Source organism: Cuculus canorus, chromosome 3, assembly GCF_017976375.1.
Source record: "Cuculus canorus isolate bCucCan1 chromosome 3, bCucCan1.pri, whole genome shotgun sequence".
NCBI classification, from domain to species: Eukaryota; Metazoa; Chordata; class Aves; order Cuculiformes; family Cuculidae; genus Cuculus; species Cuculus canorus.
The window spans coordinates 58756468-58776055 of NC_071403.1; the positions used below are offsets into that span (position 1 = coordinate 58756468).

The window sequence follows — 19588 nt, forward strand, 5'->3', positions numbered from 1 at the left end:
TTATTCTTTACAAGTAACTGCAGGCAATGTTACAGATCTTACAGTTGCACTTTTGATTTGAAACCTACTCATCCCCATTAGGCTTCTGTATAGGTTTACTGAGTGTCTAACATCCATTTATGAAGAAAGTGACAAGGGTGTGATGCACAGCAGTATGGAGCTTTCTGTAAATTTGATATATGGGTAATGAACAGACACACACTATATTCAAGGGCACAAAAAAAGAAAAAGGAAAAAGCCTCCATGGGTAATCAGCCTTCCTGTATTGCGTGTCTCTGTTGGGATGACCTGTGGAGATACCTATTTCTCCATCTCAGTACCCCTTATCTTCCAGAAAGGTGTCAGGCAGAATACTAATAACACTGCCATCAAGAAGAATCTCACTTGAAGATTAAATTATGAACATATGCAGGGACAAGTAGAACTGAAGTCATACAGTTAGAATTTGATTCACATTAATGCAGAACCTAAATATTAGACCTTCACCTGAAAAGAACCCTCCTGAAGGATTTGGTGAAGTAAAAATCTCAAATGTGAGTTCTCCAGATGCAGTCTGACAAGTGTTATGTGTAGCCATCATAAAAATTCCAAATACTTTTCTTTCTAATATAAAAATTTGAATTTCACAGAATCAGAGAATCACTAGTTTGGAGGAGATGTCCAGGATCATCGACTCCAACCATTCCTATCAACCACTAAACCATGTCCCTGAGCACCTCATCCACCTGTCCTTTAAATACTTTCAGGGATGGTGATTCCACCACCTCCCTGGGCAGCCTGTTCCAGCGCCCAATGCTTTTAGTTATTGCCACAATAGATTTCTGTTCCTAGTATCAGCTGCAGTGAAGACTGTCACTGTTGTCAGTCTCCAGTACTGTAACTTCAGAAGGAGTTAACAGAGCAGAGTTAATCAGTGACTTGTAGCCGCATTACTAAGTTAACGTCCTATTTGATTGGCTAATAAGTTGCATAAAGTTCTTCTGCAGAGTGGCAAGTCTGTTTGTTTTGAAGAGAGTTCCACAGAGATACCACCATGCGCAGAAGTAGCGAAAGATTCATTAAAACAATAGATGATTGTTTTTCTCAGGCTGAAAAGGTTCCCACAGAAGGCTTGCTGTTTTCCTACAGAGGTATTTTATACCCTGCTACAGTGACTAGTCCAGAAACCTTGGAAGCTCTGGAAAACTTCGAAGCAAGGAATGACGATGTGATTCTAGCAGGCTACCCTAAAACAGGCGAGTGCTTTTTCTTGATAAATAGTCAAGTACACAATGCTGCAATCCAGAAGTTTGTGCCAACACTTAACACAGAAACAACACCTAAGGAAAGCTTATGGTCTTATGGTGACATCAGACTTCATAGGATTATGAGTTTGACAGGCATCTCCAGAAGTCACATAATAAAACCTGCTGCTCAAAGCAGGGGAAAGACCTAACCTTCAAAGTTAGCTTTGCTTGCTCAAGTTGCTCAAGACTTTGTCCAGAAGAGTTTTAAAACTTTTAAGGTGGAGATTCACCACCCACTGGAAATCTACTGCCGTCATTTTCCACTATAATTTTTTTATGGATTGTTTTTGGGTGGTGGTGGGTTGTTGTTTGTTTGGTTTTTTTTACTGCTATATAGTCAGACATCCCCTTGTTGTGATTTGTAATATGCCACTTTTGTCTTGTCCTGCCCAATTTTCAAAAGAGTTGGCTCTGTCTTCATTATAACCTCCATTAGTGCAAGGCTGCAGTGAGATTCTGCCATGCTCTGTTTTTTTGTCAATTTAACTCCAGCAAACCAAGCCTTTCAATGCTTTTAATTTCCTTCAGCTTCCTGTGATTTCATGGAAATTCAGCAGGACTCTCTCCAGATTCTCAAAATCTCTTGTGCTTCAGTGCAGGAACTGCGCACTATATTCAAGTGGTGAACTCACTAGGGTGAAGCAACATAATCACATCCCTCGATAGTCTGGCTTGCTAATCAAGGAAAGCACGCTGTTAGCCTACTCACTGCAAGGGCAATACAGGGAATAGATTCTGCTAATGAGGGCAGAAGAACTGCTGTTTCCATAGTCTAACTGCATTGCAGAATGCAGGTGATTGCCATATATGTAAATGGAGCAAAAGACACTAACATCACCAGGACTCTTGAATCGTTTCCTCTTTCTTTCACTACAGGCATTTTAGATTCTTTAATTTTGTCACTATTCACTTCTAGAAAAATATCTTAATGTTTTCTGTTGGCTTTTGGCACACCCTTGTTAATTATTACCCAGTGTTATGATTCAACATAACCTTCAGCCAACTTCCTAGGGGAGCGGTGCAAGAAGCAGAAAAGCCCTTGAGGCTGTGTGAGCACCGCGCAGCAATAACAGAAACATCCCTGTATTGTCATCACTGTTTTCAGCACAAATGCAGGACGTAACTCCATACCATCTATTATGAGGAAAATTAACCGTTTTGCAGCCAAAACGAGCAAACACAACTGTTGACAGGCTAAGGAACAATATAAACTGGTTTACGAATATGAACCAGTTGGACACAATGTCCTCTCAGACAGGTTGGTATGAAAAAGTGCAGTCCAGAATGGAAGTGGTATTATGTGGTTTTATTTTTTCAGGAACCAACTGGCTTGACCAAATTGTGAGGGAGTTGGAATCAGCTGATGTCAAATGTACAGAAGAAGAAATGAAAGAGAAAATAGATGCTGAAAAGAAGCTAGAGACATTTCCACGTCTAGAATTCGGAGATCCTGGGGTATATGAGGTTGGAAGAGACTGAAAATATTTTTACTATTAATAGTAGGAAAATACTAATAATTATTCCTATGAATAGAGGAAAGACAATGGATGATCTCAGAGGCAATGGAGAGCCCAAAGCTTTAAACAACTGCTACGAGCAGCATAAGTGGCATGTGCTATTGCCCCTGGTGTTCTAATGCACGTGAGCACACAGTGGTGAGCAGCCACCAAGTTCTCCAGCCCTAGATCCTGTGGGTTTCATCAGTAACATCTTTCTCTTGAGTGTCATGTCCTCAGGCCTGTCTCATGTGAAATGATGCTCTGTGGCAGAGCCTGGCAGAAGCCTACACCATCACTGCATCTCTGTGGGTTTTCCAAAGGATAAGATCTTTCTTTTCTGGTCTTGCCTTTTCTTATTGCCCACAATTGCTGAAAAGGCACACGTCATTGAATAAACTACTTCTGTCCTGTGACATTTCTTCCTGTTTGCTTTAAAGAGGATGAAGAACCTGCCTTCCAGAAGAATTATACTAACCCACCTGCCACCTCATCTCCTACCTGTGTCCATTCTCCAAGGCAAGGCTAAGGTGAGTCTTCTCTTTGCATCACACTGAAAAAGCTTTTCCATCCCAAATGAGCTTTCCTCTGTCTGTGTGAGATGCGTTTACTGCACTTTCACCTGGGCTGGTCAATGAACAGGCACATTTCCACCATTGAAGAGGCAGAGCGCTGTGTGCGGAGGCTGTGAACAAACCTCCTTTGCTGACTCAAGACTATACTGTCAGTGGAGCTGTTATTAGGTGTCACTGCCCATTCATATCTCGTTCAGAAAGATGCTTCCAAGTTTGTGTCAGAAAACCGAGCAGGGCAAGCGGTTTGTCTTTAACTTGCCTGCAAGACCAGAGTGCCTGTGGAAAGCTGACCACAGGCTGGGGCTAAGATAGTCTTCAACGGGAATTTCTGCAGAGAGAAGCAAGGATGCACCCATAGCTTGGTGGTGGGTGTCTGGTTCGCTAACCCATAAGCTTATTTCTCTGGGTTGGAGCTAGCTCAGAGCTATGTCCCAAAGGCACCACTGAAAAGATTGTTTTCACCCTGAAGCTCACATTAACAGAAAGCCACCCACCAAAACTGCTTTTTTTGCTCAAGAAAAGGAACTAGACCAGCATTAGACAGTCTGGTGGGTGTTAATGGGCATGCGATGCGTTGAGAACATGGCCTTTTTTTCAGTCACCTAATCAGAGCCACACTATATGTTTTCTTCCTCCAGATCCTTCTGCTAGTTCGGAACCCCAAAGACACAGCTGTCTCCTACTACCACTTCTACAACAACATGCCAGTGCTGCCATCCTTCACCTCCTGGGATGAGTACTTTCCAGCCTTCATGAGTGGGAAAGGTACCTTACCTTGCATCCTCTGGAATTCCTCCTTACATCAGGAGAATAGACAGGACCCTATGCTTGGGAATCCTGCCCTAGGGCACTACCTTACCAGGGCACTCCCAGGTCAGATGGACAGGCCCATGTTAAGGCTGAAACAGGCAGCAGCAGAGAATCGGAGTTTTGTCTCTAACTCTGAACGGAGAGATCGTGCAAAAGCTTTAGCCTGATTTTCCCATTCCTAGAGCAGAGTGTGTGGTTTGGTGCAACCCAGTGGCCAGAGCTGAGGGAACCTGCACTGACCTCCGCCACCAAAACAGTAGACCTGTTGAGGCAGTCCCCACTTCACCATCCTGGCATCGTGCTTGGAGAGCTGCCTGGGCTGACTCTGGTTTTCTAAGTGGCTGTTTTGGGGAATACCCTACGGCTATGTTTCTTTTTTGTCTGCAGTGGCCTGGGGATCCTACTTTGACCACTTAATAGAATGGAACAAATATATCGACCATGAGAGGATCGTGATGATGAACTACGAGGAACTCAAAGAGGTGTGGCATCTCACCCATTTCTTCCCTGACGGGTGCGCTGTGCATCCCTCTTGATATGTATGGCTATAGGGAACAACAAGCCCGTGGGTTAAGCCAGTCTGCCCTTTTAGACGGCTGTGTCTTTCTGAGCTACTCTTTTTTTGTCTGGGGGGAGACCACGGCGTTAGGAAGAGGATAGCCTTGCCTGTTAGTGGAAGGAGCCATATCTGGCACAGGCACAGTCGCTTTGGGGAGAGAAGAAAACGCCTAGAAGCTGAGACCACCATGTGTGGGTTTCCTTTCTGTCAGAGTTGTTAGAATTGTTCAGTGACAGTGTGGGAGGCAGCCTCCTCTGCTGGGCTTCTCACCAGGTGCTGGCTCCATGCCTCAGCAACAGTGTCAAGTCTTTCAATTTCAGCTCTGTGCTCTGTTCCTTTTGCCAGGACCAGATACAGGGAATGAAAAAGATTGCTGCTTTCTTTGGATTCTCCTTGTCTGAGGAAGACTTTCACAGAATTGCCAAGAAGACTAGTTTCCAAGCTATGAAAGACAAATCCAAGGAAACCCATGGAAAGTTTGGGGACATCCTCTTCCGGAAGGGTAAATCTCTGCAAATGGAGAATCTGCCTTCTAAAGTCTCCTTCTGAGTGGGCCTTCTCACTTTGCCATGAGCTTACTGGGCTGTCTGGAAAAGACGGGTGTGGGAGAGGTCTTTCCCGTGGCATCCTGTCGGCAGGGTTCGGGGGCTGTTAGTGAGAAACGTACAGGAGTGGCTCAACTATGCTGGCTTAAAGTCTTCAGCCATTGCTTCCATGTTGCTCTGCTTCCCCCTTCAGAAGGAGGCATTGACAAATGAGTTTTCCCTTGTAACAAAACCAAGTTTCCCTCTCTTCTGTGTAAAATCTTCATGAAGCCACTTCAGAAAACCCCTCTGGGGAGGGCAGACATACAGGCAGCCCACTAGCAAAGCTCCCTGTGGTTTGGCCGCAGCCTTTTCTTCTTCTCTTTGCTACTTTGCCTCTCCCAGGTAACAAGATCTCTCAGGTGTATAAACCAGATCCTTCCTACCTCCTATGTGAAATGATAGTACCCCATTACTGCTTTGGCATTATCCTCTCTCTGGAGCAGCTACCTCCATTCTTTGGTACTTCTTGTTCTACACAGGTGTTGTTGGCAACTGGAAAGACCTGTTCTCTAAAGCTCAGAATGAAGAAATGGACCGAAAATTTCAGGACTGCCTAGGAGGAACAAAGCTGGCAGCAAAGATGAAATATGATGTGTACTGCAAGGCCTGAAAATAAGCAGATGAGCAGCACAACAGCAAGATGCGTGCCAAGGGTTATTATCTGAAGGTGGACAGTGCCCATGTGTCCCCTTCAGAAGAAAAGAGAGGAACCCCTCAGAGATCTGCCTGGCACCTACAAGCATTCAAATGATAATTCTTAGGTGTGTGTTTGGTCTAGGATGTGTGCTTCACTTTGTGCAACAAATAAAATGAGCATATGTCTCGAACCATTTTTTCACCCAGGAGAGTGTGAGCCTGTCCAGGCCAGAGGCAGCCAGCTTCCTCAGCAGAATGCTGTGAGAAACTGTGTGTCAAAGGCTTTACTGAAGTCCAAGAAGACTACATCCACAGCCTTTCCCTCATCCAGTAGGCGGGTCACTTTGTCATGGAAGGTGATCAGGTTAGTTTGGGAAGACCTGCCTTTCGTGAACCCGTGTTGACTGGGCCTGATGACCCGGTTCTCTTGCATGTGCTTTATGACAGCACTCAAGGTCACCTGTTCCATGACTTTCCCTGGCACTGAGGTCTGACTGAGAGGCCCGTAGTTTCCTGAGTCCTCCCTCCGACCCTTCTTGTAGATGGGCACAACATCAGCCAGCCTCCAGTCAAGTGGAACTTCTCCAGTCAGCCAGGACTGCTGGAAGATGATGGAAAGGGTTTTGGCAAGCATGTCCGCCACCTCCCTCAGTACTCTCGGATGGATCCCATCCGGCCCCATAGACTTGTGAGTGTCTAATTGGGCAAGTAAGTCTCTAACCACCTCCTTTTTTGAACACTACAGCTTTGTTGTGCTCCTCTAACTCCTGGGTATGTACACACAGGGAACAACTTTCCTTACTACTAAAGCCTGAGGCAAAGAAGGCTCAGCCTTGTCCTCATCCTTTGTCACAGTTGTTCCCTTTGCATCCAATAAGGACTGAATATTCCCCCGATCCTCCTTTTATTGTTAATGTATTTACAGAAAGAATTTTTTGTTATCTTTCACCAACTTGGCCAATGTGAGCTCTAGTCAGGCTTTAGCCCTCCTGATTTTTCCTCTGCGTGATCGCACTTCCTCCCTGTAGTCTACCCAAGATGCCTGTCCCTTCTTCCAAAGTTTGTAGACCTTCCTCTTCTTTTTGATGTCCACCCTTATCTATCTGCCTGCTTAACCAAGCTGGTTTTTTCCCCCACCGGCTCATTTTCTAGCACATAGGGACAGCTTGCTCCTGAGCTGCCAGGATTTCCTTCTTGAAGAATACCCAGCCCTCGTGGGCTCCCTTGCCCTTAAGGACTGTCTCCCATGGGACTTTATCAACCAGCCTTCTGAACAGTCCAAAGTCTGACCTCCGGTAGTTTAATGTGGCTGTTCTCCTAACCCCCCTGGTCACGTCACCTAGAACTGAGAATTCTGTCATCTCATGATCGTTTGCCCCGGGTGTCCTCCAACCATCACATCCCTGACAAGGCCTTCTCTGTTCACAAACAGTAGGTCCAGGAGGGCACCTTCCCTTGTCAGCTCTTTCACCAGTTGTGTGAGGAAGTTGTTATTCACACACTCCAGGAACCTCCTAGACTGCTTCCTCTCTGCTCTATTGTACTTCCAGCAGACATCCGGAAGACTGAAGTCTCCCACAAGAACAAGAGCTGGCAAACTTGAGACTTCTCCCAGCTGTTTATAGAAGAGCTCATCAGCTTCTTCTTCTTGGCTGGGTGGTCTATAACAGACTCCCATCACAATATCTGCCTTCTTGACGGCTTCTCTGATTTTTACCCAGAGGGACTCAACATTGCCATCACAATAATCGAGCTCGAGGGTACTAAAGCACTCTCTAACATAGAGTGCTATCCCACCACCTCTCCTACTTTTTCTGTCCCGCCTGAAGTGTTTATATCCCACCATAGCAGCACTCCAGTTATACAACTTGTCCCACCATGTTTCTGTGGTGGCAACTATGGTGTAGTCTCCTTGTCCCACAAGAGCTTCCAGTTCCTGCTTGTTGACAATGCTGCATGCATTGGTTTAAACGCACTTCAGCTGGGCTGATAGTCCCTCCGCTCTCGTAAAGGGAATAGTGTTCATTCCCAAATGACCAGTACTTGGATTATCTAACCAGTCAGTGCCAGTTACATCCAGTTACATCCTTTCCTTCGCCAGATGTACTTGCCCCGTCTCGCTCTGTATTGATATACTGGAGGTCCTTGCCCGTACACCATCTCTCAGGCACTGGAGTTCCACTTCCAGGCTCACTCTTGACTAGTCTGGTTTTGTCCCCCTCCTCCTTCACATCTAGTTTAAAGCTCTGTTTATGAGTCCTGCTAGATTTTTGGTGAGGACTTTCGTACCCCTAGGAGAAAAGCGTCCCCCATCCCTGGTAAGGAAGCCTGGAGGTGCATGGTCCAGTCCATGACCAAAAAACCCAAAGTTTTGCTCCTTACACCAGGTTTGGAGCCAGGTATTAATCGACTGATTCTTCTCGATCTCTCCCTCTTCGTTCCTTATTGTTGGAATGGAGGTAAACACTACTCGTGCCTCAGAGTCCTTCACCAGGAACCTGGAACCCTGAAGTCCCTCTTAACTGCCCTCAGCTTCCTCCTCTGTATGTCATTGTTGCCTATTTGGAACACTAGCAGAGGGCAACAATCTGTGGGTTTCATCAGGGAAGGAAATTGTCCTTCCCTGAGGCGCCAGGCAGGCAGCAGACCTCCCTGTGCAGTGGGTCCGATCTGCAGACAGGGCCCTCTGTTCCCTTCTGAAGGGAATCCCCCAAGACAATCGCTCTTCTCTTCTTTTTCTCAGAGGTTGTTTTGGTGTTCTTTTGAGGATGGTGCGACTTTACATTAGCAGAGTGTTTCAAAATGCTAATGTTTGTTAATTATACTTTCTTCTTGCTTTCTTCTCTGAATTTTATTGATATATTTATTCCCAAAGAAGTCTTCTGTGCACCTCTATGGCTCATCAAAATTTACCTAAGACTGTTTTCAAGAACAAAGCCGAAGTGAGAGCCTTTAAGGGATTTATAGATGCAGTAACCAGTGGATTTTCAAGCCAATTTAGATTTTTTTCTTTACTAATCTCCTACCGAGACCATTTACTTGTTCCAAGAGGCTGAACTCTGAGAGCAAGTCATCTTGCAAAGAATGATGACATTTTATCTGAATGTGACCTTTCTTGATCATTTTATTGTTTTATCTCATCTATTTCAATAATACCACTGCTCACCATAAGTATCTGAAAAACCTCATGTCACACCAAGTGCTTAGATTCTGTACGCTTAGTTTGCATGTGCTCAATAAATAAATTAAAAAAACCCCACAAATCCTAGGATAGTTGATTCAAAGACTTTACGTCTGGAAGAGGTATTTTGTTCTTTCCTAATGGATACATTCACTCATAGTTACCGGTGTCTTACTGGTTGTCTTGCCCACCAACGTAGAACAGTCTCTATCAAATATGAGCTTGCCTTAAAAATGGCCTTCTCGTAAATCGCTCTTCTACTGTCTCAGCTGACTGGGAATGATTACTAGAGGATTGTTGCACATAGGTGTGCAGAAGCAAATGCCTACTACAATGCTCTCACAGTCCAGTAAAAGGAAATGGATTTTATTTGATAATGCTGTCAGTTTGGATAGGCTGACCCCACTTTTGGGGACCTCCTGCACTTCATCCATCTCAACCTGAAGACATACCTTCGGGAAAACTCTGGAGTCAGTAAGGGAGCATTATCTCTTGCAGTATCAATAAAGGTTCTTTGCAGGTGGTGTTAGCAACTGCAGGAATCTTTTTGAGGAAAAGCATAGTTTGGAAATGGAGAAAACGCAGCAACCACTCCAGCCTAAAAGGTGATGTGTTTTGCAAAGCCTGAGAGATAAAACAGAGCTGTTAAAGCTATCATTTCCTGAACTCTGATCAAGAATGCAATTGCATGATACAAAGGACAAAAGTCATGGTTGCAGATAAGAGTTGTAACTTTCAGACTACAGCCAAGAGCTGAGCAGCCATACAAATGGACTCACTACTCGGCTCTGTGGTTTTCGCCCTGATTAAGACAGAGGCACTTTGCCTGTACACTGCAGGGGAATGTCAGCTAGCCTGACATAGATATCTTTGCAGAAATCATAGAATCGCTTGATTGGAAAAGACCTTTGAGATCACTGAGTCCAACCTCACCTGCCCAATACTAAACCATATCCCTAAGCCTTATAAACCTTTTGGTGAAGGAATTGTTCCTAATGTCTAATCTGAACGTCCCTTGGTGCAACTTGAGGCCATTCCCTCTTGTCCTATCGTCAGACAGGAATGGTTGGACTTGGTGATCCAAGAGGACTTTTCCAACCTGGTGATTCTATGATTCTGTCACTTGGAAGAAGAGACCAACACCCACCTCGCTACAGCCTCCTCTCAGGTAGTTGTAGACAGTGATAGGGTTCCCCTAGCCTCCTGTTCTCTAGGCTAAACAATCCCTGTTCCCTCAGACACTTCTCATAACACCGCAAGGTCTTTCTTGTAGTGAGGGGCCCAAACTGAACACAGGATTCAAGGTGCAGCCTCACCAATGCCGACGACAGGAGCAGAATCACTTCCCTGGTCCTTCTGGCCACACTGTTTCTGATACAAGCCAAGATGCCATTGGCCTTCTTGGCCACCTGAGCACACTGCTGACTCATATTCAGACAGCTGACAACTAACATCACCAGCTCCGTCTCTATCAGATAGCTTTCTAGCCACTCTTCCCCAAGCTTGTAGTGCTGTGTGGACTTGTTGTGTCCCAAGTGCAGGACTCAGCACTGGGACTTGTTAAACGTCACACCACTGCTCTCAGCCCATCAATCCAGCCTGTTCAGATCCCTCTGTAGAACCTCCCTGTCCTCAAGCAGATCAACACTTCCTCCCATCTTAGTATTATCTGCAAACTTACTAAGGGTTTGCTTAATCCCTTCATACAGATAGTCGATAGAGATATTGAAGAGAACTGGATCCAGCACTGAGCCCTGGGGAATGGCACCTGTGATTGGCCTCCAACGGGATTTAGCACCAATGACTCTTTGGATCTGGCCAACCAGCCAGTTTTTAATCCAGAAGAGAGTGCCCTGTCCAGGAGAATGGCAGCCAGTTTCTCAAGCAGAATACTGTGAGAAATGGAGTGCAAGGCTTTATGAAAGTCCAGGTACACTATAGCCACAACCTTTCCCTCATCCATTAAGCAGGTCACCTTGTCATTGAAAAAGAACAAGTTCATCTAGAAAGACCTGCCTTTCATAAACCCATGCTGACTGGGCCCAATCACCAGGTTGTCTTGTGTGTGCTATTTGTGCTTCCCCGGCACTGAGGTTAGACTGACAGGCCTGTAGTTCCCTGGATCCTCCCTCTGACCCTTCTTGTAAATGGGCATCCCATTTGCCAACCTCTGGTCAAGTGGAACTTCCCCAGTCAGCCAGGACTGCTGGTAGATGATGGAAAGGGCTATGGTGAGCACCCCTGCCATCTCCCTCGATATCCTTGGATAGATCCCATCCAGCCCCATGGACTTGTGAATGTCTGATTGACTGAGCAGGACTCTAACCATTTTGTCCTGGATAGTTAGAACTTTGTTCTGCGCTCTCTCTCCCTGTCTTCTGGCTCAGGAGGCTGAGTACTCAGAGAACATCTTGCTTTGCTATTAAAGACTGAGGCAAAGAAGGCATTAAATACCTGAGCCATAGCCTCATCCCTTGTCACTATTGTTCCCCCTTCATCCAGTAAAGGATGGGGATTCTCTTTGGCCCTCCTTTTGTTGTTTTGTTGTAGAAACATTTTTCATTATCTTTCATAGAACTGGCCAGTTTAATTTCTAGTTGGTCTTTAGTCCTTCTGATATTCTGTCTGCACGATCTCACTTCATCCTTGTAGTCCTCCTGAGATGCCTGCCCTTTCTTCCAAAGTTCTATGCTTTCCTCTTTTTTCTGAGATCCATCCAAAGCTCTCTGCTCAGCCCAGCTGGTTTTCTTCTTGCTCCTTCCCTCATCACTTGTTGTAATGGGAATGACAGAGGAGAACACTACCTGTGTACCCGATCTCTTCACCACTCGCCCCAAGGCCCTGGAGTCCCTTTTAATTGCCCTCAGATTTATTATTGAGTATTCCTTACTGCCTGCTTGGAAAATCAATAGTGGATAATAATCTGTAGGCCTGCCCAGAGCTGGAAGTTTTCATTCTATATCTCTAACCAAGGCCCCAGGAAGACAGCAGACTTCCCTATGCAATGGATCTGGTCTGCATATTGGGCCTTCTGTTCCCTTCAGAAGGGAGTCCCCTCTGATAATGACCCGTCTTTTCTTCTTAATGAAAGCTGTTATGATGGATGGCTTAGGGTGTCTTAACCTAGGGGATGTTTCTAAGCTCTGAGGCCTGCCATCCTCATTCAGGTTTGGTTGCACTTGCAGAGATTTGTATCTGTTGTGCAAGGGAACTTGGGAGGCTGAAGTTGAAACAAGCCTGGGAGCTGCTGCCATTCCTGTCCATCTCCTAAATTTCTCTCTTCAGCTGAATGGAGAGAGGATGGAGAGTCCTCAGTCACACGAGAGGCTCCACACTGTGGGGAGCTCAGTCACCTCGCTTGGTCCTTCAGAAGGCAGCCGGAGGTAAATGACAGTGGTAGATCATGGACTAAGAGCAAGTAGGTTGTCACTGATGGTGCTCACATTGGCCTGGTGGCCAGCTAGTCAGCATCTGAATTAGCCCACAGGCCTTAGCTGACAGTTCTGTAAACCTTCTAAAGGATTAATTTGCAGTGTCATGACTGAGACTCAACAAAATTGAGTTCCAGAGCTTTGACTGTCTCAGGGGCATAGTCTATAGTGGGATTACTGACAGGTAGGGTTACTGATAGAACATTTAGTACATTAGCAAGAATCAGAAAGTGCTCCATAACATTAGTGCGTGTTTTGTGACATTCTTCTTTGGTCTCACCTTCTTATTTCTTCCCCTTTTAGTGTCAGGTTGTATGGATACACAGTGAGGTCACTGGCCTGACTCCTCCATCTGCACATTTGTTTGGTAACAAAGTTCTAGTCAGAGAGCTCCAAGTTTTTTAAATAATTTCACCAATATAGATGGGAAAGATCAGATAGAGCAAACAAGTAAGTAAATAAATCTCTTTTGTTGATGTTTTGAGGAGTATGTTAACATACAGCTAACATCGTCAGATTAGTGTAAGACGATGATTTCTCCAGCATCGTGTCATGAAAATCTCTGTATTTGCTGTCATGCTCTTTCTTGTTACCTAGTGGAGTATTCACTGGAGGGAAAGGACAGTTAACCTTTGCATCTCTACTTTGGCAACTAAGCAATAAAATAATAGAGATGACAAAAGCTGTGGAAAATTATTTATTTCTTCTAAATTATTCAAAGGGTCAAATGGCACGTATGACATTTCCATCATAGAGGCAATTCTACTTTAAGTCTATTTTTGATAGATGCATGCATAGGATGCCAAGGAATGTCCCTCCCCCCTCAGCTCTCTTTGCAGGTGCATGATCAGAGATATTTTGAGGTACAGAGGGATTTATGAATGGATCAAACTTTATGAATCCATCTTAAATCTTATCAAGTCATTTTGGAGGACTAGGTTACGGATGCCTTCTCCAGACTTTTACTAAGATTAACAAAGATCATTGGAACAGTTATGGAAATTCACCTCTTCTCATTTACCACCTGAGAGCACAAATTTTAAGAGTATTTTTTTGTTGTTCAATTTAACAGAGAATGTATTTGAATAAGCAGATGAGTCCACCAGGCAACTTTCAGCTGGCAGTGTCCTGAGGCTGTCACAGAACAGGTCACCAGCTGCTTTCTTCAAATCTCCACGATCAGGAAAGGCTAGATCTGGAATGGATGGGAAGTCAGAAACCTTTAGAGGCCCTGTGCTGTCTTGGACAAGAACAATCATTAAAGTGGAGATTACTGAATCTTTTAATCTATTTTTAATTTACATGTTTTTAAAGCTGCTTTCCAGAAACTTTAAATGAACTGATGTGTTCCATCAGTCTCCAGGTTTAGTACTTGGCAGCATCAGAAGGTCTTTTTAACACTTACGCTGCAAGGTACACTCCTCCCGTCTCTCGGCTGAGATGTCATGGCAGATGACTATATCAAAGGCTCACATTAATAAGGCTTGATCTTGCTTTATTTTTGCCAAGAAATTTAACTCTCCTCAAAATCCCTCTTCACGACTTATATCTTCTAATTGGTTTTCTCCACTAATACCGAGGGGTTTTTTTTGTTTGCTACGTATGAAACATGCTTCCAATGAACAATTGGCCTCACTGCCCTTTCTGACAAAACCACACTGGAAATCCTTTGGATTTTCTCTATCAAAAATTTTTTTACTATTTTGTTAGAAGTGAAGTGTAGGGGTGAAAATCGGCTGTCCTTCCATCATGGAAATCCTATCCAATACTATGCTATTGCATAAGATACCTTAAAAGTTTACATAGCATTTCCCCCCTTTTTCCTTCCTTAGGGAATGCATAATCTTCCAGTCTATTTTTTTTTTTTTTTTTACCAACTGCTAAGAACACCAATTACATACAACACCAACAACCTCACTCACATTTTTTTGGTTTACAGTACAAAAGCAGAGATGAAAGGCCAAAAGTTAGAAATTTGAACTGAAGCTTACAATACTTGTCTTACTGCCTGATGATAAACCCTCATCAAAACTTCACTTCCACAACCTGCTTTAGTTTGGAAAAACTGCTATTTAGTTTGGAAGAAGCAGTTCCTCCTTCCTTCTGTCTTGGATCCCCTCTCCCCTCCTTTCCAATGTCCATCATGTGGCCATGCAAGCATCTAACACCTACGTACCATTTCCTCTAGACCAGAGGAATGTTTTGGACTAAGTCAGTGCATTAAAAAAGAAAGAAAGTAAACAAACTAATTTAAAATTGCCTCAATTCTTCAGTTTGGCATATCACACGGCCAGCAGAAGGGAAGGTTAAACAAGGTTTTAAACTGGATTAAGGGAGTCTGCAGGATGCCTTTTGTACTGATAGCTGTACTGATAGTGGATTCGCGTCTGTCATAAAATACTAACAAGTTTTACTGTACAGACTTGCAAATTGTATCATATGCCTGAGATGTGCATGTGCCAGAACAGCATAGAGCAAAATCCCATAATTCCCACAGAAGGGTGTAAACTCTGGCATGTGCGTGATTAATAATGCCCATTCCTTAGGAATCAACTGAAGGAGTAAAAACTGGTTTATTTCATAATAAAGTTGTCTAAATAGCTTGTCTAAACTTCATTTATGCTTCATCTTAGTATTCTTTTGTATTATTTAGTGGCCTGGGGGTGCTACTTTCAATACCTTTCCGAATGGAACAAATACGCTGATGATGAAAATGTTATGGCAGTAACTTACGAAGAGCTAAAAGAGGTGGGGTCACCAACAGTTACAAATATTTCACACTTCAAAGAGCACTTAATTATTATATTGTATATTGCATATTGTAGATCATTTATTATATTAGATATTTCACATTCAAAGAGCAATTATTCATTATATTGTTGTAATGTATTCAGACTGTGATTCTTTATGAGATAGATTCTTGTTTTAAGGGAAGGAAAGGTGAAATGCAAACTCAAAAGCCTTTTTAAAATTTTGATTGTGAAAAAGTTTTTTGTTTTCTCTTTAGCTGTGATATAAACTTAACTTAAATCACTGTAAATCAAAATCCCCAGTAATATTTTTAGGGGAAGTGTTTATATATTCAACAGTGTAGATTTTGATCCACTGTAAATCACGTACAGTCCTTTGTAATCTATAGGAAGACGGGCCATCTCGCCTGTGAAATAGTCATGGAGAAGAGAAACACTAGGAACCACTCCAGTCTTGTTGAACTATGTGAATATTGTGCAACTGTAGCCAGAAGAGAGACGTAGAGAAGCGCTTCAGACCTTGGAAAGCAGTGAAATTTATTCATGTGGTATGCTACATTCCTCTTTTCAGAATCGGGTCGTAGGTGTGAAAAACATAGCTGCTTTCCTTGGGATTTCAATGACCGAGGCAGAACTTCAGAGTGTGGTAGAAAGAAGCAGCTTCCAGTCAATGAAGAAGCACTCAGAGAAGACCCATGGGACATTTGGCGAAGTTCTCTTTCGCAAAGGTAGGAAGCTTCAAGAGGTCCAGAGGTAGAATTGTCACACTCTCAAGAACATAGGCCACCCATCCTTTGCTTCATTTTTGCAGACATCTGAACATTAGAGATTAGTATCAAGCAGGTTATCACTGTCATGTTTCAGAAGACTAGTCAAGGAGAAGCAGTGAGGAAGAGATCCAGGCTATGGACAGCAGAGAAGAGTTAATCACACAGAGGGAATTTTAGAGGCTACTTTTGCAGTGTAGCGGAGAAGACACGGACAAGAGAGGGCTGACCTGGCTGTCAGAATCTATCTCTGTATTTTACATTAAGGAAGCCAGTGGATAAAAACCTCAGGCTGCCAAGGGAGCAGGAACCCAGATCTGTGTCCTGCCACACGGTTCTTAAGATTTTGTGTTCTTCTGTCTCGCCAGTCATAAGTGACTGGAGTATAAAGGAACAGGCAACCAGGACTTTAGGCTGCTTTTCTTGGACACAGTCACCTGAAAAGGAGCAAGTACAGAGTTAATTCCTTTATCCTCGTTCCTTTGCAACATGGCAGTTTCACATAGCTGTAGCTCCACTAACTTCACAGAATTAGATCAGTGTGAAGATTAGTTAAGTTTGATCTTGAAAAATGGACCATCTACATTTAGTGTACAATGGAACAAGAATGACAAATCTATAGAACAAAAAATAATCAATTTTCTTGTTTATCAAGTGTTTCTCTGCTTCTTTGAAGGTGGTGTAAGTGACTGGAAGAATCATTTCAGTGAAGATCAGAATGAGAAAATGGATAAAGCATTTGAAGAACATATGAGAGGAACTAAACTGGGAACAAAGCTAAAGTATGAAGTGTATTGTAAAGCCTGAAAAGTAATGAATTATGGTTACAGCTCAAGCTTTCCAATGCACTCTCACATCATCTGACTACTCTATACTAGGAAACTAGATCAAATGATCCAAACACCTTAGAATTACTGTAGGAAACACATTGCAGTGACCTATACAGTAACAATCACAGAATCATAGAATCATAGGTTGGAAGAGACCTCCAGGATCATCAAGTCCAACGATTCCTAACAATCCCTAAACCATGCCCCTCAGCACCTCATCCACCCATCCCTCAAACACCTCCAGGGAAGGTGACTCAACCACCTCCCTGGGCAGCCTCTGCCAGTGCCCAATGACCCTTGCCGTGAAAAATTTTTTCCTGAACATCCAGGATGGAGCATCCCCTGACGGAGCTTGAGGCCAATCCCTCTTGTCCTCTCCTCTGTGTTTTTCTGTTTTAAAGGTGAGATATTTGGCTTGCTCTGGATACAATAATTAGCTCAGTAAGATAGCAACTAACCATGTTCAGATCAACGTAACAGCCCTGTTTCATTAGCTGTCACCTGGAAGGAAATGCCCCTTTTCTCTTTCTAATCAAACTCATTATTTCCAGACTATTTGTAATTATTTAGTATGTGGAATTTTGTTTGGTTGGTTGTTTGTTTTCAAATCATTTCAAATCAAGCAACATTTTCACAGAAAACATCACTAGCAAAAAACACGGTTCTGACACAACCTAATTAAAGACAAAGGATATCTTCCCTGTGATTTCAGCATAAACTGGATCAAGGCTACAAGAAGGAGAATGAGGATCAGACTTCTCAGGGATTTTAGTGAAAGCAGAATTTCAAAGCAGATTTTACATTACAACGTGTTGCTAATAGGCAAGATCCACTCAGTGCTTTTATAGAAGCACAGAGTAGCCCAGGTTGGAAGGACCTCAAAGAACCATCTGGTTCAACCTTTCTTGGGAAGATAGGATAATTGCATCTTGGAAACTTATCATTATGGTGAATTTACCACATTCCTAGGCAGATGGTTCCGGTAAATAATTGTTCTCATTGTAAAGGCTTTATTTCTTATAATCAGATGAAACCTCTCCAGGCACAACTTGTTCCCATTGCTCCCTGTCTTCTCTATGTGGCTTCTTGTAAACAGAGAGCCTCTGTCCTCTTTGTAGCTGCCCTTGAAGTACTGGAATACTGTGATAAGCTCCTCCCTGAATCTTCTTCTTTTCATTGCCCTTGTTTGAATGCCCTCTAATCTGAATTGTGGTGACCAGAACTGGGCACAGTTCTGCAGATGTGGTCTGACAAGTGTTGTGTGTAGCCATCCTAAAAATTGCAGACAGTTTTCCTTCTAATACATAAACTTGTATAAATCTTGTTTCTAGCTGGATAAAGGTTAATAAAAAGCAACATCATTAATTTAATGTCTTGTGTTTGAAATGAATTCTAAATCTATACACCTACATGCCACTTTTAAGAAGTGATTTTTTTTCTAGTCATAAATTAGGAAAAGAAAATGTGGTGAGTATAGAAAATGATGTTTCTCACCACTAATGTCAGTGGAGTGCTCCAACCACAAACTACACTTTGCATTACCTCTGTTCATTCTTGATATTCATATGTGCCTACAGCTAAGCTTTAACTTAAATTAATACTTAAATATTGAAATAGATTAATTTCCATAAGCAGAAATTCTCTGAAACTGAAGATGCCAAACCTTGCTGATGTTGGGTCTGCTGAGAAAATGGGACTTTACTATATTCAGCTGTTTTGTACCCAGAGTGGTATTTGGCACTGTCTGTGGACACAGTATTCCAGAGCTGTCTTGGGACCAACTGCAGTTCAGCCACATGTTCCAGAAAAACAGCAAAATAAAGTTTTGAAAATATAGTTGAAATAAAAACAGGAAAAAATCACAACCGATTTATAGATCACAGATAAGAAGTGAAAATAAAAGATACATTAGGAAAGAATAAAGTATTCAATGACTGCTTCATTCTTGTAGAGCTGGTTAACCGTGCCTGAAGATTCAAAGCTTCACAAAGAAATAGCAATGCTAGAAATAATACTTCAATATTTAGAAAAGTTGAATGGATTCAAAAGCAGAGCCTCTGAAAGTCCTGACACAAACCATTTTTGAACAACTAGAAATCATCTGTAAGAACCCAGAGAGGTACCAGATGCCTGGAGGAGGACATACGTAATAGCCATGTTTGAAAATTTGAGAAAGAAGAAGCAAAATGGAGCAGCCGCCTTAACTCAATACCTGAAAATTTACCAGCCAAATTGACCAAGCAATCAACGATCAAACATTTTGACCATAATAAGGTGGTAAATACAAACATTGTCAAAGCTGTTTGTGTTTCTTCTTTAAGAGATGACTTGAATAAGGCATAGACAGAAGGCATACCATGAGAGAGGTTCTGAAATTATATGATTCCAGGTTTTGAATCAGGCAGTACTCCACAAAGTCTGACTTTCTTATGTGATATATTTTCCCAGTTAGATCTACACCAGATTTTAGAGTCACATCCCACATTCTCACTGGCTGAATCCTGTTGCAATTTCAGGCAGCTTTTGGGTTTTTAGACACCAATACAGCACAGGAGCCTTGGCTTGCAATGAGGCTTTCTAGGCACACTGAGCTTTGAGAAGTAAATGTGAGGAGCATGTTTACTTTAGATAACAAGGGGAAATTGTTATCTTCAATAACTGCTGCCCTTGGAGTCTTATC

General features: G+C 43.0%; 2 protein-coding genes across 2 annotated transcripts; both read left to right on the forward strand.

Moving 5' to 3' along the window:
* The first annotated feature begins 1005 nt into the window (after positions 1-1005).
* Positions 1006-6157, forward strand: LOC128851882 (sulfotransferase 6B1-like). Its single transcript, XM_054064016.1, has 7 exons — positions 1006-1235; positions 2605-2750; positions 3223-3312; positions 3996-4122; positions 4555-4649; positions 5072-5228; positions 5793-6157. Exons 1-7 carry the CDS (start codon positions 1034-1036, stop codon positions 5921-5923), a joined length of 948 nt encoding a protein of 315 aa, XP_053919991.1. The 5' UTR covers positions 1006-1033; the 3' UTR covers positions 5924-6157.
* An 8996-nt stretch (positions 6158-15153) lies between these two features.
* Positions 15154-18278, forward strand: LOC128851883 (sulfotransferase 6B1-like). The gene is made up of 3 exons (XM_054064017.1): positions 15154-15309; positions 15883-16039; positions 16755-18278. Exons 1-3 carry the CDS (start codon positions 15181-15183, stop codon positions 16883-16885), a joined length of 417 nt encoding a protein of 138 aa, XP_053919992.1. The 5' UTR covers positions 15154-15180; the 3' UTR covers positions 16886-18278.
* Positions 18279-19588: the final 1310 nt, after the last annotated feature.

Coding starts and splice junctions, on each gene's coding strand:
- LOC128851882 (XM_054064016.1), top strand. CDS start 1,034: ATGCGCAGAAGTAGCGAAAGATTCATTAAAACAATAGATGATTGTTTT. Junction 1,236..2,604: donor AGCAGGCTACCCTAAAACAG/GCGAGTGCTTTT, acceptor TTATTTTTTCAG/GAACCAACTGGCTTGACCAA. Junction 4,650..5,071: donor ACTACGAGGAACTCAAAGAG/GTGTGGCATCTC, acceptor TCCTTTTGCCAG/GACCAGATACAGGGAATGAA.
- LOC128851883 (XM_054064017.1), top strand. CDS start 15,181: ATGCTTCATCTTAGTATTCTTTTGTATTATTTAGTGGCCTGGGGGTGC. Junction 15,310..15,882: donor CTTACGAAGAGCTAAAAGAG/GTGGGGTCACCA, acceptor TCCTCTTTTCAG/AATCGGGTCGTAGGTGTGAA. Junction 16,040..16,754: donor CGAAGTTCTCTTTCGCAAAG/GTAGGAAGCTTC, acceptor GCTTCTTTGAAG/GTGGTGTAAGTGACTGGAAG.